The sequence below is a fragment of the Neopelma chrysocephalum genome, unplaced genomic scaffold, assembly GCF_003984885.1.
Source record: "Neopelma chrysocephalum unplaced genomic scaffold, ASM398488v2 Primary Assembly neopelma1_59, whole genome shotgun sequence".
NCBI classification, from domain to species: Eukaryota; Metazoa; Chordata; class Aves; order Passeriformes; family Pipridae; genus Neopelma; species Neopelma chrysocephalum.
Window position 1 is genome coordinate 27,528,273 of NW_020897714.1, and position 24,440 is coordinate 27,552,712.

Below are 24,440 nucleotides of genomic sequence, written 5' to 3' on the forward strand. Positions count from 1 at the left end.
CAAAGAATTCATATAGAAAATGAGAATTAATAATTATGCTTTCTTTCCTACAAATAAGTGAAAAATATTCATCATCTTTCTATCATCAGTGAGTTGAAAGCAGAGATGCCAGCAATAATCTGTATTGATTTACTGACATTTTTTTCTTGAGGCCACCTGCCTTTAATCTATATGTAGAAAAACTCCATATGTTTATAACTTCTTTTGTTTGAAGAGTCACCAGATGTTGGATATATGAATGCAAATTGCTTTCTGCTTTTATGTCATGAATAGAGTGTTGTCATTGTCATATGTACAATTGTACATGTGTCTCTTGCATATTGTTACCTGTACCATCCTCCTGATAGTCTAAATCCACAAAGTGTGAATTAGGAACAGTGTAGTGAGCTTTCTCACTCACTTCTTTTGTAATTACCTGTTGTTAGAAACGTGTATAAACCACACAAAAGGAATGTAAATAGAGAAAGACAATCTTTTCCAAACCAAGGCATTGTCTTTCCCTTCCGATGGCTGTTCACTCCTATTTGTTCAGCACCCAACTTGGGCTTGGCATTGGTATGAACGTCAGAGAAATTCAAGTCCCTGCTCCTGTGAGGTGACAATTCAGTAGTAAAGAACAGTAGGTCTTCCTCTCAATAGCTGCCTTTGGATAAGGTAACATTTGTTGGTTTTCATTTCTCTGTTTATAGGTATTTATAGTGAATTTGCACAAATTGTTGAGATGGGGGCTAGATAAGGGGAGAGTGAATGAGGGACAAGTGGATATTCTTTTTTTTTTAGGGGACAGAAATTAAATTGCTGATGGGGAATAGGCATTAGAATCTCTGGTGTGCAGATCCTGGACCAACATTTTTGTTTCCTTTGCAGATACAAAAAAGCAGAGGAGCGAGATCCTCTTATAGCAGCAATGCAAATTTTTTTGCCTCGGATTCAGCAGCAGATGATCCAACTTCTGCCTGATAACTCCCATTACTCTGTACTGCTTCAGAAACAGATCTTAAAAATCTTCTATGCTCTTGTTCAGGTTGGCATCTGTGTAAAGGAAAAAGCAAAACTTTTACTTTGCTGGGCACAGTGACCCCTTTCAGTACACTCAGAGGTGGGATTGAATAAGAATAGCCATTTAGACGGGCAAAGACATGTACAATAAACAGCTGTTATAGAAATATGATATTTATAGATTTTTCTACTTAAAAACTGGTCACATGATCTCCTAGATTAAATTTTTAATGAGTGTAGGTAATTCTGCACAGCCTATCTGTAATCTTACTGGAGAAATGTCCTATTTTTGTAAAATTGCACATAACCTGATATGAACTGCATAGGTATCTAAACTGTGTGGTTGGCCTCTGAAAGTGTCAGTAATGGATATTGTGGTGTAATTGTCAAATACTGCACTTCAGCAGGTGGCATTTCTCATTATGTTTTGAAGATCAGATGGATATTTTCTATTGAAGGACATGCAATTTGAGAAATGAGTTTGGCTTTTACAGGGATGAGCTTGGTGAGGGAGTACTTTTAGGGAATTAGAAACAAAACCAGATCCTACATAAGGAGCAGCTGGAAAATTCTTACTGGGGGTTAAAAAGTTAAAATAATTTGTTATTATATGGGGGGAGGTTTAAAAATATACCAATATCCTGTTTTCTTCTCAACAACTTGCCTGAATATTGTCACTTGCTTGGGTATTGTAGAGAAGTAAAGATATATTAAATAGTAGCAAGGTAGTGATAAGGAGCACATTGGGTTTACTAAAATGCTATCGGTTTGCCCAAACCCCATAATACAGACACTGCTGGGTCCCTAAAAGGTAGCTGGGCTGTTGTGAAGAAGAGAAAGGAGCAAAAAGGATTGGCAAGTTCTCAGATCAAGGAACTTTCCTTAAATTGTGTCTGCTCAGAAATTCCTCTGTAAATTGTACCAAGAAGGATGCAATTAAAGTATTATTGATAGCTAACCTAATTAGTTTTAATTTTACTTAAAACCTCATCTTCCTCAGAATGTAACTACTGTAGAAAGATCTACCTTTTAAGGGAAAAATAGTATTTCATACCTGTGGGGTTTTTTTCTTATTTCAGTATGCACTGCCACTCCAGTTGGTGAATAACCAGACTATGACTCAGTGGATGGAGATCTTCCGGACTATCATTGATAGAAATGTACCTCTGGTAAGTTTTAGCTTTATAAAGACCTCTGATACTTGTTGTGTTGGCATTTGAGGAGCAATCAGTGTAACCATTTTCTAAGTGTTCTTTTTTTAAGATACTTTTTTAAGATTCTTGTCCTTGGAATAAGTCGTATTTCTGACAGAATTGCAAGCAAGGTCATGTAAGCTCTCAGAATTTCATGGTCTGAGATAGAGACACAACGAAAACTTAAATCTGGAGTATTTTGCAAGTTTCCAAGTTTCTCTCAAACAAAAATCAAAAGCTCATCACAAACCCGTAATTTGTCTCTGTTCTTCATTTTATTTCATCGATGATTCATATTTCCCAAAGAACGAGATAAAATTAGTAATTAAATTCTTGTTTGTGTGCGTACAGCATTAACTGTCATTTCCTAAGTTTTCTAGAAAATTATTTCACAACTTTCTTGTAACAGCTTTTACATTAGTATATGTTTAGAGTGTATATATTCAGAGGAGTTAGTATCACGCTTAATTTTTAAACCAGAGTCCATGTATTATTCAAGCATATCTGAGAGTTTTCATCTTTTAATATGCATTATTTTGAAAATTAAAGCACAGGCATTGTGCAACTATAGCACATATCCATGATATTGGCTAATTAAGATAATTGAGAGCTCCTGAATGTTACATAATTGTTAACAGAACCGAAGCTTTAGTTGATACTGTGCCTTTATATTAGTTTACTCAGCGAGGAATGTTTAAAGCATAGTTGATCTCAATAAATCGCATTGCTAATTTAAAACAAACTTATTTATTTATAGGAGACTTTGCAAATTGATGAAGATGATAGACCGGAGCTGGTGTGGTGGAAGTGCAAGAAGTGGGCATTGCACATTGTAGCTCGTCTCTTTGAACGGTAACAAACTAACAAACCTATTAAAACCTTTGGGTTACAAACCTGTACAATTAGAACTAGAAGTGCAATTAGACAAGACAGTTTAATCAATTTAACAGCACATGGTCACTGAAGAGGTTTTCCTGCTGCTGTTCTTTGCCTTGCACTGGCACAGCCACTGTTCTGAGCTCTGAGTGAAATGATTTGACTCTCTAAGATGGCAAGAAACTCGCCTCACAGGAAAAGTAAATCAATCTATTTTACTATATCCAGCTACAAGTGTTTATATGCTCAAATATGTAGGCAGGGGAAGATTTGAAAAGAAATCCATAAACATGGAAGTTACAGAACTTGTGACAAAAGGTCAGCGATACTTACTTGGCTATAATATTGTACCTTATGATAATTTAAGAAAAGAAAAGACAAGGAGAGTGGGGCGTTGTAAGAGAAGTGATGGCTTGGAAGGAAACTGTGGGAAAGGTTTCCTTTGCTGATGCAGGGTCCTCTGTGGTTTAGAAAGTACTGTGTTTTCCTGACACAGTGGACTTCTCACAGTGTAAATATCTGTATCCTTTTCTTCCTTAAAGGTATGGAAGTCCTGGAAATGTAACTAAAGAATACTTTGAATTCTCAGACTTCTTTTTAAAAACCTACGCTGTGGGCATACAACAGGTAAGCACAGTTCATTTTATGAATTGCATCATTTTGGCTGAAGAAATGTGTTACTTTTTAACCGTGCACTTGTATCAAAGTTCATTCATTAAACAAAACTGAAGGGAGTCAGGCAGGTTTTCCTTTTAGAGATTGAGAAGTTCTTTAGAACTCGGTGCCATACAACTGAGGTATAATAACACAAATTTCAGCAATTTGAAAACCTCTGGAGGAAAATTCTCAGAAAAGGTGAGTGCTGATGAAATGCTGTTATCATCATGAATAAACATTCTTGATATAGCTGAGAGTAGAACTTGATTCAGAGGTCTCACTTTGTAGAAGGGTGTGTTTTTAGGCCAGTTTTTACTAAGTGCTTTTGCTGCAAACTACTTAGACGTGGTAATCCAGTGATACTGTTTTATTTCAGGAAGATACAAGCAGATTAGAAGATTTCTGGAGAACAGCAATGAAAGTTATTTTATACCTGGAAAGCATATTACATAAAAATATACCATAAATTTGCAGTTTCCAAGGAAATTATTTTTGTTGGGGAGCGCTAATTATTTGTGATTAACATTGTGTGTGGAGACAGTTAAGTTCTGATGAAGTTGCATAGAAGAGAGGCAGCTCCTTGCAGAGTTTTCTGTGTTTCTCTGCCAGCTCAACTGTGAGCTGGGAAACCCTGGGAGCACGGACTTCCAGCATTTCCCTGGTTGTGGTAGAATGGCTATAGATACTGGGTTCTTGAAAGCCTGAGAGTGCTGGCTCCCAAGCTCAGATGGTTTTGGCCCAGCTCCTGTTTGTCATTCAGCCTGCCATATTTTGGATGACTGGGAGCAGTAGTTCCCATGCCTTTGGCTCACTAAAGCTCTTGACTGTCCAGGCTTATGGGTTACGTATTCAAAACACACCCCTAAGAAGCCAAGAGCATGCAGAACACTCTCCTGCTAGTGATTCTCTTTGGTCTGTAAACCTTGAAAAACACCCAGGAATGCACTTTTTCAAGTGACAAGTGTTTGGATAATTCATATTTCCAGAATATGTGGCTCCTTAGCATGCTGCCAGATGAAATATCCTTGACATGGCATCTGCAGACTTCTTACAGTTTAAATTTGTGGTCTTTGATGCAGGGTGCCAGGCTGTTGTTGTCACTTGCAGTCAAATTTAAACTAGATTTCAAAACACCAGGGTTATCTGCAAAACAAAATTACTTTTCTCCATCCAGTTTGACAACAGAATAGTTTATCCATCAATAAGAACTAAGAAGAGGAATGGTTGTGGTAAGGCCATGAATTTAATGAAAAGGGAAAGAGCCTGATATCTATTCTGAATTCCCTGCAATGTCACTCCTGAGTGGACAAGTGGGCTCCCATGGGCAGTTATAATTTTAAATACCTAAAGTTTGTTAAGGTATTAAGCTATGTTGCAGAAGGGACAGTTTAGCTTTCAAGATAAATAGACTGGATGATCTGCACATTTCTTCAATTTCTGGTTCTTAAATGGTGATTTGTCACATTTCCTTGCAGAGTTAGGAAGAATTCTGTTGTGAATATTACATTACTAAGCCTTCGTTACTTATTCATCGGTTGTTAAGTGCTGACATTTTGCTCAAGTCTATATAAGATATAGACAATTCTTGTCCAAGAAGAGTGTCATATAAAAGACTTAAGATCAGACTTAGTATTCCTAATGAGGAACTGTATGCAAAATAAAATTTATTAAAATGTTCTGAAGAATTATGAAGCAGAATTGTTCTGCTGGAACTATATGACTCAATATTTTGTTATGCATTGCCCTTGATTTTTATTGTTATTCATTTACATGCCAGTTCTTTACACCTGCTAATAATTCATCTGCCATTAGTGCAGATTAGGGACTTTGAACTGTGGGGTCTTCTTAGTAGAGCAGACTTTTATATTAAGGAAGCTTTATGTGATAGAGTTTGTAATAGCATGCTAGTTGATACTGTCTGGTTGTATAGGTAACTGAAGTTAAGAGTTTTGCATCTCTTCTGATTCACAGATTTAGGTGAACCTATTTTTTCTTTCCTAGTTTAGTGTTTCTATTCTTATCACTGTTCTTCCAAAGTAATTTGTCTTCTTTAGGGGTCTGTCCTTAAATATGAACACAGACACCACTTAGCAGATATAGAAGCCACCAGTTTGAAAATCTCACTGTGCCATTTCCTTATCTATTCCAGATTTTGCTGAGGCCTCTGTAAACTGAGCCTCTGAATATTAAAATATATCTTTTGTTTATAATCACAAGTGATCACATGGTAGGGCTAGTAGTAAAGGTGGACATGTACATAAATGTTTGCAGGATTAGAACCTTGATATTTAAATCATTTATGATTTTTGGGTCAAAGGCATAATAGTGATTTCTAACTCCAGAACCTCTGCTATAAAACTAATTTATCTGTTCATGTATATTCACTGAAGAGATGCACTGGATGTCTATGCATGAGACAGAATTTTCAGTCTTAATTTAAAGTATCAATTTGTCATTTCTTTAGGTTCTTTTAAGAATCTTAGACCAGTACAGGCAAAAAGACTATGTTGCACCACGTGTTCTTCAGCAAACGTTAAATTATCTGAACCAAGGGGTTATTCACTCTGTAACATGGAAGCAAATGAAGCCACACATACAGGTCAGTGCATAAAACCCAGTCATAAACACTGCATGTCAGAGTGATTATAAAAAAAAAACCAAAACCACCTCCCCTCCCCAGTTTTGCAGTTTTATACAAGGTTTTCTGAATCATTCGATGACTGATTTGGAAAAAAAACAACCCACATTCATGTAGAAATGCTTTTTTTTCAATATTACAACTACCTTTTATTGCAGGTACTGTTAACTTGATCAAAGATTCTGTTCCATAAGTTCTTTATTTTTATTTTTGAAGTCTGCTAGACAGTCATAATGTTCTGCCTTTTATTAGTTGCTAATTGTCTATAGATTTGGGAAATTCACATTTGATCATAGTGCAAAGATAGTGCACAAATGAAACATTGACCTAAAAGAGCTGAAATCTGTTTTAAGGATGTGTTTTATAAGTAAACTAAGAACAAACGAAAAGTGATTTCCTGCTCTTATTCCTTCATATCATAAGCTCCCCTGTTGTAGCTCGTTAATTCCATGACTGTTAAGAGAAAGAATTCTGAAATCTCTTCTCACGCTAAGTATTGCATTGGTAGGGTCCTTCTGCAGAATGCAATGTTCTGCTGTTTATGGACTATGTCCTGAAGTATTATTTTATGTGTGGTACTGTATTATTGTAAAGATAGATTATGTAATTACTGCTGCTGTCTGGGACTGTTGCAAAAGGAAATTACCTATAATGCTGTAAGTTTGTTTCTGTTAGACAAAATAAAAGAGCGCTGCTTAAAGGAATATTGCTCTTCAGAAAAGTAGGTAATAAAGTAGTGCATGGTGGAGGGAAGCTGTACTGGAGTTTGATTTTATGTGTACTTATGTGTATTTGACTTTTCTAAAATTAGAGTATAACAGAAGAGGTGATATTCTCTCTAATGTGCTACAAAGATGAGGATGAAGAGCTCTGGCAAGAGGATCCATATGAATATATCCGCATGAAATTTGGTAATTTAGCATTTTTAGCATTTTCATTAGGTATTTTTTCCTTTCATCATAACTGGAACTATAGTTCCAACCATCTGCATGCCTGCTGTAATGTCTTTGTCTTCACCACCAGTGTCCTGAACAGTAGGAAGAAGAAAACAAAAAATCTCACCAATGTGTAGTTAAAAGCAGGTGGCAGATCAAGCGAGTTTGGACCATTTGGCTGGTAGCTTTAAATGATTCTCTCAACATTTGTTTCTTCTTCACATGTACTTGGAGCAGCTCAAATAGTCTGGCTTGCTCACTTGTTAATGCCAGTTTCAGAATCCTGAATTGCAGATGTGCCAGCTGTCTGCAAGTCCTTGCAGCTCTCACTTTGACCAGAAGAGGCCTGACTTGCTTTGTCTATTGAAAATTGTCAATGCCTTCAGCATTTTTTTTCCAATTATTATTAGTAGATTGTAAGATAATTAGATATATGTGTTCTTTCAAAAGACTCAGTGCAAAATCTTGGGAATATCACATAGAGCCATATTATGAATAATTACTTTTATTAAAAGAGTCATGTCATTGAAAAAGAGAAGGGTATTTTAAAAATACAGCAATTCTAGCTGGAAAACTCCTGCAAGCCAGGCACCATAGAGATACATATGTAGCATTTGGGAATTTTTAATTAGTTGATTTGGGATTAGCAGATGTGAAAACAGAGTTTAAATATTCATAGAATAATTAAAGAAGCTTGAAGAGTTGTTATGCAACAAATTAATTACAGTATAGCATTGATCATCGGAGTACAAATACATCACTGATTTTTGGTGTGTGAATTCAGTTCTTTCTGTGCAAAGAGTGAATCTTATTTTTATATGTAGCTGAGGAAGTTAAATGCGGATTTAAATTGTATCGTGGAAGGCAAAAAAAACCCCAAGTATCAAAGTACATTAAATGGAAAGTTAGTGAGGCACTTTTTGACTTGAAACAAGAATTCCAGTAGTCTGGTAGCATTTCTTAATGATGTTTTATCTTCAAGCTTTCAGGAAAAGTTAGTGTGTAATTTTAGTCACATTTTAAGATTACATGTTTAGATCTTTTAGTTTAATTTGTGTAGGGATACTTGGATTAGAGTATGTTTGCAGCACAGATGTCTTTTCCAAGATATAAATTGTGTTTTCAGTATGATTAAAGGAGGTTTACTTGTAATGAATGAAGCTAAAAAGCTTCAACTTTCAGCAGATATAAAACTACCCCAGATCCAAGTAGTTTTACATACAAAAGGTTTCCCATGAGGTTTTAATAAAATCAAGCCAAAAATGTGTACATATGGTACACAGATGGTACTAGAATGTACTGTTGTTCTTTCTATAAGGGCTGTAATTAAAAAAAGAGACAGGATTTTTCATCCCTTATATACATGGTCTCAGAAGAGTTAATGAATAAATAACATATTCTTAATAAAGGGAATGATGAGTGGCAGTAGAATTGGAAGGCAATAAGTAAATGCTTTTATAAGCTATGTGACATAAGCTTGGGTCTGACTCTAACTGTGAAGTGAAAACAACCATGTCAATGGTTTTGAGGTTATATATTCACCTGAATTTGTAATATATCGAAAACAAGATGGTCTATAAAAAATTCATTATTCAGAAAATTTTTTTGTTATGCTTTTTCCCCTCCAATTTTTTAGATGTATTTGAGGATTATGCATCCACTACAACAGCAGCACAGAATCTCCTTTATACTGCTGCAAAGAAGAGAAAAGAGGTAAGAAACTGGAGACTTGTATTTATTTGAATTTTCCTTATAATGTTATTTTTCCCTTAAATTTGAAGATGCTACAAGAAGCTGGTCTTGAAAAATCTACTTGATAATACATAATCAAATGTTTCCTGGCTGAGTGCTATCAATTTTGGGAGGATTAAAATATGTGTGTATATATTTAAATAAATGGATTCCTCTTGCAGCTTTAAAATTAATCTACCAGATAAAAACTGAGTTGAAATAGATGTACTGGAATAGATTTTTCCCAAGTTTACAGACAGCTTCTGTCATGGCTGTTCTGAGTGTCAAAAACTGTAGTAGGGGAAAAAGTGAACATGATCCTTATTAATTTTCACTGATGCTATTTAAAATCCTGTTGACAGCAGTGAAATTAGCAAGAGTGAAACCCATTTCGTGCATTTACTTTTTAATGAGGACATAACTGTTCTGTAGAACTTTCTATATTTGCAGTGATCTGTGCAAAAGTACCCAGGCAAGTCCTGGAAGGCACATGTGAGTTTGCTATAGTGGCAAGTGTTTTTCTGGGTACCATTTTAACATCCAGTAAACAGGGAGCTCCATTTCCATATAGGTTTTCAAAGAAGAACATGGTCTTATGTCAGGTGGAATATGACCTTTCTACTTCTTTACTGTCAAAACAGTTCTTGCCCACTGACCTTCCTTCTCATTTTCATGATTGGTATTGAGACCATCAAAATTTCATAATCTGGGAAAAGGACATAACGAGAGTGGAAATTATATTCAACAGTTGGTTTTGCCAAGAAACCTTTGTTAGTCTAGTCAACTTTAGAAGCTACTGCAAAATCAATAGATCAAATTAAGTTTATGAGGTTTTAATCCGTTCTTCTTGAATATATGTGTATCTTCATATATATATGTACACACACATATGTATTTATTTAATATATATATGTGTGTGTGACAAACCAGAAAAGAAGTTGAAGGAAAAAAAGTGGGTTAGGTACAGTTTGAGCCTCTTGCTTTTTCATCACCTTTTTTGATTTACCTCAGGACAATAACAAAAATACCTTATTTACTAGTAGTAATGTGAAATTTCAAGGAGATTAATTTTGACAAGTTTGGCTAAAAAGATGAAAAAGAAGCCTTCTAAATTTTAGCTATGGAAAGATGCTACACATAGTACCTCACAGTTGCTTTGGCCAAGATAAAATTGATTAAGGATGTCATATGAATTTTTTAACTTAAAAAGTACTATTAAAATAATTTGACAAAAGGAGGTTGTGTGTTTTCTGTCCTGCATAGGTATTACCAAAAATGATGGCATATTGCTACCAGATTCTGACAGAGCCAAACGTTGATCCAAGGAAAAAAGATGGAGCTTTGCATGTTATAGGATCCCTAGCAGATATTTTACTGAAGGTAGGTGGGTAAAGAAGTGAACAAGGTTGGCAATTCTTACTATCAGTAGTGATTTTAAGATAAAAAAGTCTTAGTTTTTAAAGTATGACTAGCCCTTAGCCATATTTATAAAATCTGTAGAGAGATTTCACTGTGCAATCAGAATATGAGGGTTTGTTTACTTAAAAATATTAACATTCTTTCCTGGTTTTTATATTCCGATTTTATGCACAGATTTTTGTTCTCAAGTTTTCCCAAAGCTCTATTTGCTATAGAACAGTCCCTTGATCCTCTTCTGCTTTAGTAGTAAAATGGAAGTGTTAAAAAAGCAAACATGCATTCCATCAGTAACATTGCCTGTGATTCTTTATCAAATTCCCCAACAGCCTGCGCTGTTGTGGGTGTCTTCTGGTTCCAGAAAAAGGTTTACTTCACATGTTGCAGGAGTGTTTTGTCTAGCTTTCCAACTTTCTTACTCTGCAATGTGTGGCTCTAAGTCTTGTTTCATCAGCCAGTTAGGAGTTCTGAAAATAACTGGGAAGAACACAGAGCCTTCCTCTATTTTTTTTTTATAGACATCTTCAGAATTTTGGGTATTTTTCTGGAATCTGAATACAAATTTAATCCACACTGTTGCTCTCTAATTAACATTGATTACAGTTTCCCTTATGTTTTTGTAGATGATGGAGTCCAAAGTAAGCCCTTGTTCCATGTCAAAAGAACTGCCAAAACATTATCACTTTTAGCATGAGAATGGTGACCTTGTGCTGGAGGTTTCTTTTTAAAAGTAGTTTATTGTATTTGATGTGAGTTGTCTCTCTGTGCAGGATGTGTCTTCATATCACAAGCAACATCTTACCAACATTTACTGTCTGTTTTTTTACCAGTGTACCAATCTATGATCTGATCTTAATTCCTGAAACATCAGTAACTTTTAAAGAATTTTTGTAGATTATGTTGGGTTGTAGATGCCCTCCCTCACGCTGGAGCATAACAGTGAAAGAGGAAGACATTGTTTGTGTTATGAGGAGACTTTCATATTGACTGATGGTTTCTAAATCTATTTGTCTCTTTCCTGAGGAAAAAAAGGGTCATTGCAGTATTCTACTCCTATTTGAAATTTTCAGTCTTGGAACATGAGGCTATAATATGCTTTATAAAAGTTTAATAATCCCCAAACACTGCAGACTCCATTCAGATCTGAATTTCTTGTATTTGGAATTTGGCACACTGAAAAATTCCATCAACTGTTTCTGCATAAAATATTATTGGACTTTTAAGTGTTTTCTGGCTGTTGAGTTGACTGAGATACAGGTTGTAAGGAGCTTGTAGACACAATGACCCTGCCTTGGCCACCTGGTTCTCCACATTACTTCAGTTTAATGCACACAAACTTCTGACCTGTGTGCACAAGGGAAAATTCTTTCCCCTTCTCTCTGATTTTTCTCTGCTCAGTTCTTCATCCACCTCTGTGATGATTTGGGGAATCAGTATGGGAAAAAATTATGTATCCACTGGTGAAATAAAGTCTGATTCCCTAAGATACATGTTGTATTGAATGTCCCATTTCACCCACTTCCTATCTTAGTCAATGAATCATTCCTTTAGGTGGTAACACCCCAGCATATATCTTTTCTAGTATTCTGGGCCTATAAGGAAAGTCCCAAATCTCCATGCTGGTAGTTCTAGCTCCCTGTGAATATCTTGGGATTTTCCAAGGTTGAAATAATGAAGGATAACTCATCAAATGTCCTTCTCTAACTAAGGAGATTTTTGTCACAAAGGAATCTTTGCCCATTAATAAATGTGAAAAAAGATGTGATTTTTTGTTGTTGTAATGTGCAAAATAATTAGTTTTGATGCTTATAGTAACTGTAGGTCATTTGAAAACTCAGATCTGTTTCATATTAAGCTTATATTTATCTTCAGGTATGTATGTACTCCTTTGTAGGAAGAATGGAAGTACTAGGTTATTTATTTTGAATAGTTTTAAAGAAAAATCAGCTAGAATCAATTGCCTTAAATAAAATGAAAATTCCTTTTTACAGTATTGTAATGAATAATGTAGAGTTGAATATTATATATGTACAGTTCTTTCACTTATCTGGCTTTGAACTTGCTATACTTATGAGTTTATTCTGTTCAAGGTACAAGATCCAGATCTCTGTGAGAGAATACCTTTATTATATAGACAAGTCATTGTATTTCCCATGGTTGATAGTTGAAATGAATTACTGGCTAGGATGAAAAATGTAAAATGAATGGTCTCCAAAATTAATATTTGCTTACACCAACAGAAGAGCGTTTTCAAGGATCAGATGGAGCTGATGTTGCAGAATCATGTATTTCCCTTATTCATGTCCAACCTGGGGTACCTCAGAGCTAGAGTAAGTTCACCTCTTACATCAATTTCAGTATTTTCCATGATTCCTTCCTTTGCAGTTTTGATTTCATTCTGAATGTTAATGAAAGAAATAAAGCAAAAAATAGTAAAATTTAAAATAAAACTGTCTTACAGTATTTTTTCATCATTTTGATTTAAAAAATGATTTTTCAGTTAAATCAATTGATGGAAAGTCTGTGATGTATTATTGTTTACTTCTTAAATCGAACTTGAGAATTTGAGCAGTGGTTGTGGCCATTTTTCATTAGCAGATGAGCAGATGAGCAACTTAGTAACTAAAGTTGTTGAATGCCTGTGAAAAATAGGTAGAATTTCCAGAGTAGATAATGTCAGTTTGAGTGTAGCTTGAAGAAAATCCTCAGGTGCCGATACCAGCCATAAACAGTTAATTTTCTTGAATTCAAAGCTATGAATGCAAATTATGTGCACGCTGAATTTATTGGAATTTGAGAAAGGATGACAAAGAACTGCTTGAGTTACAGTAACAGCAAAAACTGTTACATTTAATGTATGAATACCCCATAATTAAGGGGTAAAAAAGCAATACATGGAAACAGAGAGATAGACAGTGTTGGTTTTGAATCATTTAAAAAAATGCTTAAAAATTGCAATAGTCCCTAACTTGCTTTTCTTTTTGTCTTGCAGTCCTGTTGGGTACTTCATTCATTCAGTGCTTTGAAATTTCACAATGAGTTAAACTTGAGGAATGCAGTAGAGTTGACAAAGAAGAGCCTGATTGAAGATAAGGAAATGCCTGTCAAAGTAGAAGCAGCCATAGCCCTTCAGACCTTAATAAGCAACCAAGAACAAGGTATGTGACAGTGATTTATCAGCTGTATGCACTGATTTATTGATTTTTTTCCTTTTTTTGTAGAGATGTGGAGGTTGGTGCAGATTTATCTAAACATTTCTACCATCTAAAGGCATATATTCAAGAACATTTCATCATGTTTAGACAGCTTCACTTGCTCATTGGTTACTGTGTCCATCACAGAATTCTGACTTCTGGTTTTTACAGCAAGTCTATGCACAAAAGAAGTTAGAATCAGCATGTTTCTTTTAACAAAATAAATATCACCTGTCTTTGTGTGTATGTTTAAGAATGAATGCTGCCTATATATGAGGGCAAGTATTCCCTCAAAACTGGATTTTAGCTGTAGATGACATTTCATTGTTGTACAATTTATTTACTTTGTCTACTAGTTAAGAACTGTAAAAGTGCCTTGGGTATGTTTTTTGGCTTTTTTTATTTCTTTAATCAAATTAATTCAAATTCAAATTAAAAAAATTATTTTGCTCAAGAGCAGTCACTTATCTATTAGTTTTGAGATACCATGTATTTTTTTTTATGGATAGTTGACTTCACCTGGTTTCAATTGATTGTTTTAGCCAAGGAATATGTGAAGCCTTATGTGAGGCCAGTTATGCAGGAGCTCTTGCACATCATTAGAGAGACGGAGAATGATGATCTTACCAATGTAATCCAGAAGATGATCTGTGAGTACAGTCAGGAAGTGGCTACAATCGCTGTTGACATGACTCAACACCTGGTAAGAGACAATAGTCCAACAACAGTCCAGTCAGAAGCACATGCCTAGTTTGGGAAACATTTAATGAACTTTGAAGTGCACACGGTTTAAAGTAATCTTTATAAGAGTCTACCTATAGTATTCACAGTATTTATGTTTGTTTTTTTTACTCTGGGAAGCATCTTTAATACCTATAGGTTTTTCAAAGATACTGAATTTTGTCACTGTTTTTAATGAGCCAAGCTCTAACCATTTAACATTTCGAAAGACTTAACATAGTCAGACTTCCAAAAAAAACAGGAGATTTTAATTTTCTATGTTCCCCTTTCAGAAGTAAGGAGCATATTTTTCAGTGCTGACAGCTCTTAGAGATAAGGCATTGGCGCTGTTGCATTAGCTGTCTTGGCTTTGCACGACAAATTAGAAATGTGAGTTTGCTCTTGAATGTCAAGCTGGTTGGTTTTGTTCACAGGCTGAAATATTTGGTAAAGTACTTCAGAGTGAGGAATATGAGGAAGTAGAGGACAAAACAGTTATGGCCATGGGCATCTTGCACACAATTGACACAATCCTGACAGTTGTGGAAGATCACAAGGAGGTGAGATTTTCTTTCATACTTTTCTCCTATTCCACATGCCTTTTGGTCACGACAACAAGCATTTCCATGTATGTTGCATCACTTGACATGAACATGCATTTACTGTAGCAGGATGGTACCAACCAATCTGTGACAAATTTGAATTTAAAGCCCAGTTTACTTTTGTGATTTCTTCATTGGTTAGCTCTCAACTTCAAAGGGAATCTATATCCTGAGGGTAACATCCTTAGCACTTTTTTGGGTAAACATTTCTTTGGAATGTGCTGATCTTGGCTGGGGTAGAGTTAATTTTCCTCACAGTGGCTAGTTGTATTACAGACTGTTAAAATAGAGTTTAGGGAGAAATGTTTTGCCTAAGGCTAGTTTTTTAAAATGGTGACCCGTATTTGTAGGTGATTTCTTGGATAGTATTCCTAGGAATTGGTCTCCCAGTTGTGGTGCAGTGTAAGTTTACATTTCACATATTCACGGAAAAAAGAGATTCTTTCTGCATCAGTGAGATCTTATTTGATAATAATTGTGATTTTTGATGCAGCATTTAAAAAATTATAAAAGCCTTTTGTAAGAACTTCTCCAACTGAATTAGTCAAATACATTTATTAAATTGCTGTATTTCTAATTTTTTTTTAATAAACTGCTTTATGTTTTTATTTCAGATCACTCAACAACTTGAGAGCATTTGTTTACAGATCATTGGCCTTGTTTTGCAGAAACATGTTATAGGTACGTGTTAGAGATAATTTTTAGAAAAACCATGAAGAATTTTTTTTATGTAAAAACATGTAAATTAAGTATTGCTATCTTCCAGAACAGAATTTCATCTGTGTGTGTACTTCTTTAAAGAATAAAAAAAGCATTTATTTTCAGTTATAATTTGTTTCTCCTGATCTCCTCTTAGTCAGCTTGTTTGTTGTGTTTTGGAGGTCAAACTCAAAAGCAGAAGATGCAGTTCTGATTATAGTTCTAGCTAGTTATCTTAAAGGACTATGTCTACAATTACATTGGTCTGTTATGGACATGGTCTACAATTAAATTACTGCTTTATCAGTACCCTGCACTAAAGAGTTACACAGTTTTGTAATAAGGCCTTTAAGAAAAAACAAAGGCTGAGAAAATAAAATATTTTTCAGTAATTGGTTAAAAGCATTGTCTTTGATGTGCTGGTTGTATTTTTTTTGGTGTGTATTGATAGTGGAAAACTATGCATATTGTTGTAACTGTAGCCAACACAAGGCCTATCTGAAAAAGTCTTTTCCAATTTGTACTATTTTTCTGTGTATGATTTATTTTCTAATTGCTGTCTCCTAGTCGTTATATGACTCAGGACTTGGTTTCAGATTTCAAGGTATTTGCAAGTTAAATTTATTTTTTAAAGGACCCTGCTTCAAATTGATTCTCTTTTACAGAGTTTTATGAAGAAATTCTCTCCTTGGCCTTCAGCTTAACATGCCAGATGATTTCACCTCAGATGTGGCAGCTTTTAGGTGTTCTGTATGAGGTTTTCCAACAGGATTGCTTTGAATACTTTGCAGGTACAATCCCTTCTGTTCTACTGATGTTTCCACTGTTTGAGAATTCATCTCCAAACCGCACCTTAATAAGGGTCGCTTCCATTTAGTGTCTTGATTTAAAATGATCATGTATTTGAGTCATGCCCTGACCGTCTGTTGAGTGTGGGAGTTTAACAGGAGCATATTTAAGTAGGAGAAGCATGTTCAAATCTGACAGTGTGATCAGTTATCGTAGGAGATCCTGAACTCAAAGAAAGCTGAAATATTCAAAGTTAATGCGAAACTGCAAATAAATTATTTAAAATGTAGTCCTGTCCTAGTTCCTCTTCTGACAATGCACCCTGCATGGTGCACTTTGTGAAGAATTCTAGAAAAGACTTTTTCAGAGTTTGAATTTCCAATGGTATCCAAGAATATAAGCCAGTGAATTCCGTTATAGGACTACACCCTCACTGGTTAGCACTTGCAAGGATTCCTTTAACTTTTTTCTCTTTTGCTCTCCTTGTTCTGCAGATATGATGCCTCTCTTGCATAATTATGTGACCATTGACACTGATACTTTACTGTCTAACCCAAAACATTTAGAAATCATTTATGCCATGTGTAAAAAGGTAAGACTTCTAAATCTTACTGTTGTGCTTGTCACTAGTACTTAACATTCAGATTGGCACAGTGACCTGAACATGCCATGTGGTGGCCAGGCATTTCAGAACTAAGGGAATTTTGGTCTCAGCTCAGTTCTGAGCACATACAACACCTTCACACTTTTAAAGTGGCATGCTTTTAAAAAATTACATGCACAAATCTGTGTGGGAGAAAGTTGCTGTTCATCTTGACTCTCTTCTATGAACAGCTATTTTGGTAAGTAGAGGAATTAATGAAGCCTGATTTCCTTGGGTTGTGTATCTTGCAATTGGACTCCCTACTTGTCAGCTAAGGTGCGAACTCACTTGAAGTTTTTCCTACACTTATCATATTTCTCCTTTATACTGAGTCTCTCATGTATAATAAGGTATGAGATCATGCTGCAGTCCTTCTCTGATTTGGGGCATTATAGACTGTTAGGCATCCAGCTACCTGCTGATTTTTAAGAAGCTTAGAGAATTCGAGTATGTTTGAGAATTCTGCTGCTTTGTCAGTTTTGATTGACACTGACCACGCTGTTGAAATGCACTGAGACAAAGCACTCAGCTTCACACCTGTGTGCCTATACACAGAAGGATTGCATACATCTTGTTTTTAGTCAGAAACTAGCCTAGAAATAGGACTTCACTTTGCCAGCCTGTTGATCTGCCAGTGACTGTTAGAATTGAAGTGAAAAAACGGAAACAATGTGGGAAACATCAGTGATTCTTATAAGTAACATTTCTTTTTTAAAAAGAGAAAGTGAGGGCATAGAAATAATATAACGTTCTTAAAGAACTGCAGCAATGTCTTCGACTTTTTAAAGTTCACCTTTAGCCACTTATCCTTGCCACTTATGTCCTGTGCATGAATAGATCTGTCTATGCTGTGTAGAGATTTTTTTGATGTATGCAGGTACAGGAACACTTGCTGTCAGTGTTGTTGGTGATTAATACTGGTAAATTGTCATTCTGATTTTTAGGTACTAACAGGAGACGCAGGAGAAGATGCAGAGTGCCATGCAGCCAAACTCCTGGAAGTAATTGTTCTTCAATGCAAAGGACGGGGTATTGACCAGGTGATATATATTGAACAGGTTTTCCCTTTTACTGGTTCCAGTGATTCATCTGTGGTTCCTGAGAAAAACAGTTGGAATTGGAGAATTTGAGAGAAATGTTAAGTGGAGAGAAATATGGAAATAAATAAATGAGCACATGAGAGTTTGTAAGGTTGTGGTTTTTGTTTTTGAGATGAGATATTAATGGGCAAGACCAGAAAATAAATATAGACTGAATGATAAGGATATAGTATGTTGTTCAGGGTTGTCTTTTTTTTGCTTTCTACTAATAGAATTTCCCTTTTGATGCAAAACACACATAATTAAAACCATTGTGGCTGAGAGTTTAGCTATACATATCCAACTACAGTTGTTTCTCCAAGCCATAGGAACTTTTTGATGTTTTAAATTACTTAGTGCGTTGTGTTTGGAAATGCAGATTTTTTTCTCATGGCTGGATTGTGATTGCAGGGAAAAACAATCACAATTGTCTAGAGTTTCTTAGAACACCCTTTTAGATAGTAGTCTTTTTTCCATTAGGGGCTAAATTCTGTGCTTTATGTAATGAGCCTAAATTTGACGTATCATATTTGATGTTGCCACCAATGCGGTCCATGGACTTCAGTGATAAATTTTCAGTTAATTTTACTGAAACCAGTATAACTTTACTAATGTAAATCTGAAGTCATTGCAGATAAAAATGTTCCCTGAAAGATTTTTCTTTCAAAGGAGATCTGGAAGAGTTTAAAGTGAATTCAATTCATTTGCATTGAAATAAGTGGGTGGTGGAAGGCTTAATTGAGCTGTACAACTCTGTGAATTGAAATGGTTACACATTAAGCTGAAACTCATAAACTAAAACTTCTATAATGCTTCCCAAATTTTTATAAAGTGTAAATCTACACATTGAAATATATATATGTTTAGTAGATGTGTATTTCATTGTTTGGAAATTTGTGCATACTTGATTTTATCTGAATAAACTCACTCATTTCAAAACTTCTATAAGAAATCTAACATCACTTTTACATTATTTAGGAAAAACAGATTTAGGTAATTTAGTTTTTAATGCCTATTAGTTTTGAAATTGTTGGGAATCTTTATTTAAAGATTAGAATGTCTTAGAGTTCTTTTCTAAACCTTTTATACAGGCTAGAACAAATTCCACCAAATGGCCCCAAATATTCTCTTCTGTGCTCAGAATAACATTGCAGTTTTTAGCTCAGAGAAGAGCTGATTTATAAGCATGTGATCAGAGGCTTAAAATGCTTTTATTCTAGGAAGTGAATGGAATGTGTTCCTAGGTTTTTATACCTGGACTTCAGTTAACTCTGGACATCAATTCTGATAAAAGTATTTTAAACTTTTGTATAATCTGGCAACAAGTATAATGACTACCTTCTTTTTCTTTTTTTCCTTTTCTTTTCTTCTCCTTTTTCTGCCCAGTGTATTCCACTCTTTGTGGAGGCTGTGCTGGAGCGATTAACCAGAGGAGTTAAAACAAGTGAGCTCCGTACCATGTGTCTTCAAGTTGCCATAGCTGCACTCTATTACAATCCTGACCTACTTCTGCACACCTTGGAGAACATCAGATTTCCACACAATCCTGAGCCCATCACTGCACAGTTCATAAACCAGTGGATGAATGACACAGACTGTTTTTTTGGGCAAGTATTGAGGGTTTTTTCAGAGTATTCAGAGTTTACCAGCAGGATTTCAGCAGCGTGTTAACTTTTTATCTGAAACACTGAATACGTATTTTCTGTTCTATATTTTGTAAATTATTTTTAACTGCTCCTTTTAATGTTAAAAAACCATTACTCTGCTCAGTGAATCCCAGACAGATTTTGATCCCTGTGAGTTATGCATTATCTCCTTGCATATTTATCATTGTGCCATTGATGTACTGGCTGTTTGACATACTCCTAAACTTAAACTGCATTCCAGCCTCCCTTGAACATGTGTGTGCACTGCACTAGTGTGCACTTGGGCAGGAGCTGAACATTTGTAAAGTAAATGAAGGGGAACAAAGCCTGTCATCACATAGCAAAGTGTGCACTTGATGCTGAGCGGAGGTGAAGTCCAGTGCTTGACACTTAGTGGTTGCTTCTCAGCTGAGATATGTACTCTGAGATTCAAATCCACTGAAGGACAAAGCAGAGAGTCAGAAGTAGTTAACAGCTACCTCTCACCTTCCTACTTGGAGTTCTGTTTTGTTATTGGAGGCTGACATCTGACTGCAGGTGTGTGGATAGGCTTAGAATGTGCCTTCTCTTCTACATACAAAGCCTGTGCCAACAGAGTAAATGAAGTGTGTGTTAGGAGTCATGCCATGGATGAGCACAGGCAGCTCCTGACCCATAGATGCATACCCTCTTTTAGTTTATCATTCTTTTCCTGCCTCTTTTTTATTGATACAATCTTGTTTCTCCAATTCTAAGCAAGTCTCCAGGGGACTTCTTATAAGATAGTTCCTCCACTCCCCAGTTGTCCAAGTAACTTTTCTCCATACCAATTCTTACTTGAGTTAGTCTTTCCTGAACAGAATTATATGCTGTCTTCATATGGCTGCATTATTGCCACAGGATTCATCTTGAATTTAGAACTGTGTGGTGCATTAGAGCAGTGCATTACCTTTTTTATAACTTTAATAGAATAATGACTTGAAATCAATCAGTGACCAAGTGGTTTATGTGGGTTTTGTTCTCAGTGTGTCTTTTGTTGTATTTTTAAAACACATGTCAAATGTACATGGTAAAAGTTTTCCTCCCTCCTCTGTCCCAATTACACAGTTCAATGGGACAAAGAAAGCACAGTAGTTTGTAGAATTGTAGCACAGACTTCCTCATTTCAGAGATTAATTCTGCACATTAATTCTGTCTGTTTTATTAGAATGAAATCCACTTGGAGATACAAAAGAAATTGCCTGCTTTGGTGTATACAGTCTTTCTGCAAATTCCCCATTTGTATCTCTATTTGAAGGTGTCTCTTCTTGAAGAAAAAAAATTAAAATTAGTAAATGAAACAGATAAAAAGTAAGGAAAAAGTCTCTTATTTGTTATGATAAAACTGGATCGTTCTTAATATCACAAGCATTCTGACATCTTCTACCTGCTGTGTATACAAATCTCTACAGTGCAGCCTGTATCTTAACAGAAATACATGTTATCCATGAGAAGGGTTACCTGAGTGACAAAGAAGGCATAAAGGACCCAATGGTCCCTCATTTCTTTTGGAGTGTCAATAACTGAAAAATGGCACCTTTAAGTTACTTCCCACACCTTGTCATAATTTTATTGTTAATTGTTAAATTATTTTTATATGTACCAGCTTTAGAAAAGAGCAAGATATTTTAGGATTTTCAACAATTTTTACCTTTTTTATGGTTAAAACAAAGTTCTTGAGATTCATCTCTGTGCTGTCAATTTTTTCTACTGCATATCAAATGCTGAATGCATACAGAGACAGTAGGAAAGAAGGCATTCCCTACAGATGGTAAACTTTTCATTCCTTTTTTAAAAGAAATTAAAAATGAAAGAGATTTATAGCCTGAAACAGTTCATCCTGGAGCATTCAGTGGAAAGCTAGTCTAGATTCAGAGGGCAAAAATGCTGTGGCTCTGACTAGGCTCCAATCTCAAGTAGTCCTGTGCGTTACAGCTTAACTTTTGGTTCTTCTGTGTTGCTTTTCAGAAAGCATTGGCTACTGCAGCTACCTTTCAACTAGACTCTTATTTGAAGCCGAGACACAAGTTGACAAAGCCTATGAAAATGAAACACATGATCATGATGCCAGATTCTGCTCAGACTCTGCACTTGAGTGGCAGCAGCAGATTTAAAATCTCTCTTTGATCTACTCCTACCAGCAGTGAAATAATTATGTATAATATTGCTTAAATCTAAAAGTCACTCTTCCTTCAGTGCTGTCTCCTCAGTGTGTGGCTTCCGGGTGTATGGCTTTTGCTATAGTACTGCTTGTGAGGAACTGTGATGTGCTGTAAGGGACTTCCTCCCTTTCCCTCAGAGCAGCACTGCTTCTAGAAGATCATTTGGTTTTTTAAGAGTATTAGGGGTCATCATCTGAGCAGGAGCCAGATATTCAGAGGCCTAACTGAACAGGAAAAGACAGAGACACAAACAAAACTGGCTTTCTTGAAACCCTTTCTCAGGTTGTGTGCCTGTAATGCCCATATGTCATGGGATATTTATTTATTTCTAAACGTTTTCTACAATAACTTCAAACTGAAAGGCCATTTGTAGAAACATTTGTTCCTTACTTTCCTTGATTTCTTCCTTTTCCCTGACAGCTGAAGTTTGGGTGAGACATCTGCATAACTTATGCTTATTTCATACTAAAAATTCTTCTCTGTTAACTAGGGTGAAAGGACTTCCTTCAAAAAAAAACCCTCAATAAGTGATATTTTTTTTTAAGAAGCTGAATAGGGGTATTTGTTTGATAAGAGTTAAAGTAGAAATCCTAGTTTTCTCAGAGTTGTATATGAAGTCCCAGTCTCATTTGGTCCCAACTTTGCAATTAGAAGGAAATGGGTAATTATTTGCAGTTTGTCCAGGAACTGTATTGATTGTAATAGAAAAGAACACAGCAAACCAATAAAGGAAAGGCTTAGTGATGTTTCTTTGAAATACTTTCGGCTTGGTTTAAAATACAAAAGATTCTAAAAGCTTTTTGTCCTGTATTGGAAGGAAGTGTATTAGCAAGAAGAGGTCCTGCAGATTATGAAGACCACACACAGCTTGTTAGAAATAGACTTGGAGTCATGTGTTGCACTGCCCTGTGTTGTGTGTTTAACACTCCAGGCTGGATACACCATGGAGGAATAAGCAGAGCCTGTGATTGTTAGGGAGGACTGTTGTGTGCTGCTGAGCAAATAGGTACAGATCTCGAAGCACGCATCACTAAGGAGAATGATATCCAGGCTCCCTTGAGCAGATGGAAGGGTGCTGAAATAATGAGCCATTTGAAAGCAAATGAGTGGTCCTGAAACCATTTTTTACCATTACAAAAATATGTAACTGACATAAAACTCTGTTTTGCTTGTTCAGTCCTGTGGGTACTTAATACGGCTGGGGCATAGTAGAATGCTGAACTTCAGGCAAGACAGATGCTTTTCCTGCTGTTTGTCTCTGCTGGCAGGTGAAAGAAACAAGTCTCCTTCTGGCTCAGGTTCACTAAAGATGGCTTGACGCCTGGATTTCTGCTGTCCTGCTGGGCCTTCTAATAACATGCATATTCTGGAGACATGTGTGTTCGTTCCTAAAACTCTGTTTAGAAGCTTTAAAATGGAGCATGAGAAATACGCTGGAGATTTTGGTCATTTGGGCTGCTTCCCTTTCAGACTGCAGTGCTTCATTTGGTGTCCCAAAAAGATAATTTAGTATGAAGCTAAGCCATTAATTACTAAGATTTTTTTACATTTTACTGTTTTGCACTTTGCAACTGGTGTTGTGCAACAGTAGCTTTTTCAAATCTGTGATAAAAGATGGTGTCACTGGCTACTCTGGCACATGTGACTGAAATTGCTTCATTGTACATTTGGGTCTTGAAGGAATTTCATGGCTTCCCCCATGTCAAAGATTCAGGATAGAAGTCTTGTGCATAGATTACAGAGCTTTGGTCACACCTGAATGACAGTGCTGGCAGAGAGAGGAGGTAGAAAAAGTTGTTTCCTTTGTACTTGCACTAAGGACAACTCTCCCAAAAAAGCTATGCTTCATTCATAGGTAGCCTTATCTTTAGATTGGTTTTTGGTCTTCAAAGTGCCGGCATGAGAGCAAAGGGCGATGAGCTTGTTTCCAACATAAAGGAGTAAGTAATTTCAGCTGAGAGAAGTAAGGGATTTAGTTTTGATTTTTTTTTCACAAAGCAGACCCTGTTCCTCTGTCTCAGTTTCCTTGGTTGGTTTGTATGCCTTCTTTTGTGCCTCATTCCATCTGAAAAGAAAGTACTGCAGTTAGCAGTGATGGAAGGACTCTCTTTGCCTACTTGCACTTTGGTTGCATTTTTCAACACGTGCAATGAAGCAGCCAAGCCCAACGTGACAAAGCGTGCCATTTGACATGCTTGTTGACTTTGTTTTTCTTGGAAGGTCTTCTGTGATCATAATGTTCCACATGGTCATATGTAATTTATTTTTGTTGTCAGCTACTCTTGAGAATGAATCACTTCAGTAAACTCTAACAGGACTAACAACGTGGGAGGTACAATGAAATCCCTCCAGATTTCCAGGCTTGTTTAAGCATAAGTAAAGTTTAGAAAGCTGTAATACAGGATCACTTGTGTTGCTTAAAGGATATAATAGTTCAGTAGCG

The 24,440-nt window shown here is 35.9% G+C and overlaps 1 protein-coding gene across 3 annotated transcripts in view; it reads left to right on the forward strand.

The window, feature by feature from the left end:
* Nucleotides 1-24,440, forward strand: part of IPO8 (importin 8) — a 48,612-nt gene that overhangs the window by 12,928 nt on the left and 11,244 nt on the right. For all 3 annotated transcript variants that reach the window (XM_027680630.1, XM_027680629.1, XM_027680628.1), the window contains 17 exons: nucleotides 868-1,024; nucleotides 2,079-2,168; nucleotides 2,950-3,044; nucleotides 3,611-3,695; nucleotides 6,190-6,324; nucleotides 7,175-7,274; nucleotides 8,935-9,011; nucleotides 10,293-10,409; nucleotides 12,686-12,775; nucleotides 13,438-13,603; nucleotides 14,182-14,342; nucleotides 14,794-14,919; nucleotides 15,576-15,642; nucleotides 16,326-16,451; nucleotides 16,944-17,041; nucleotides 18,037-18,132; nucleotides 19,558-19,778. In XM_027680630.1, coding sequence (XP_027536431.1) covers nucleotides 868-1,024; nucleotides 2,079-2,168; nucleotides 2,950-3,044; nucleotides 3,611-3,695; nucleotides 6,190-6,324; nucleotides 7,175-7,274; nucleotides 8,935-9,011; nucleotides 10,293-10,409; nucleotides 12,686-12,775; nucleotides 13,438-13,603; nucleotides 14,182-14,342; nucleotides 14,794-14,919; nucleotides 15,576-15,642; nucleotides 16,326-16,451; nucleotides 16,944-17,041; nucleotides 18,037-18,132; nucleotides 19,558-19,778 — 2,007 coding nt within the window. The remainder of the gene's footprint in view (nucleotides 1-867; nucleotides 1,025-2,078; nucleotides 2,169-2,949; nucleotides 3,045-3,610; nucleotides 3,696-6,189; nucleotides 6,325-7,174; nucleotides 7,275-8,934; nucleotides 9,012-10,292; nucleotides 10,410-12,685; nucleotides 12,776-13,437; nucleotides 13,604-14,181; nucleotides 14,343-14,793; nucleotides 14,920-15,575; nucleotides 15,643-16,325; nucleotides 16,452-16,943; nucleotides 17,042-18,036; nucleotides 18,133-19,557; nucleotides 19,779-24,440) is intronic.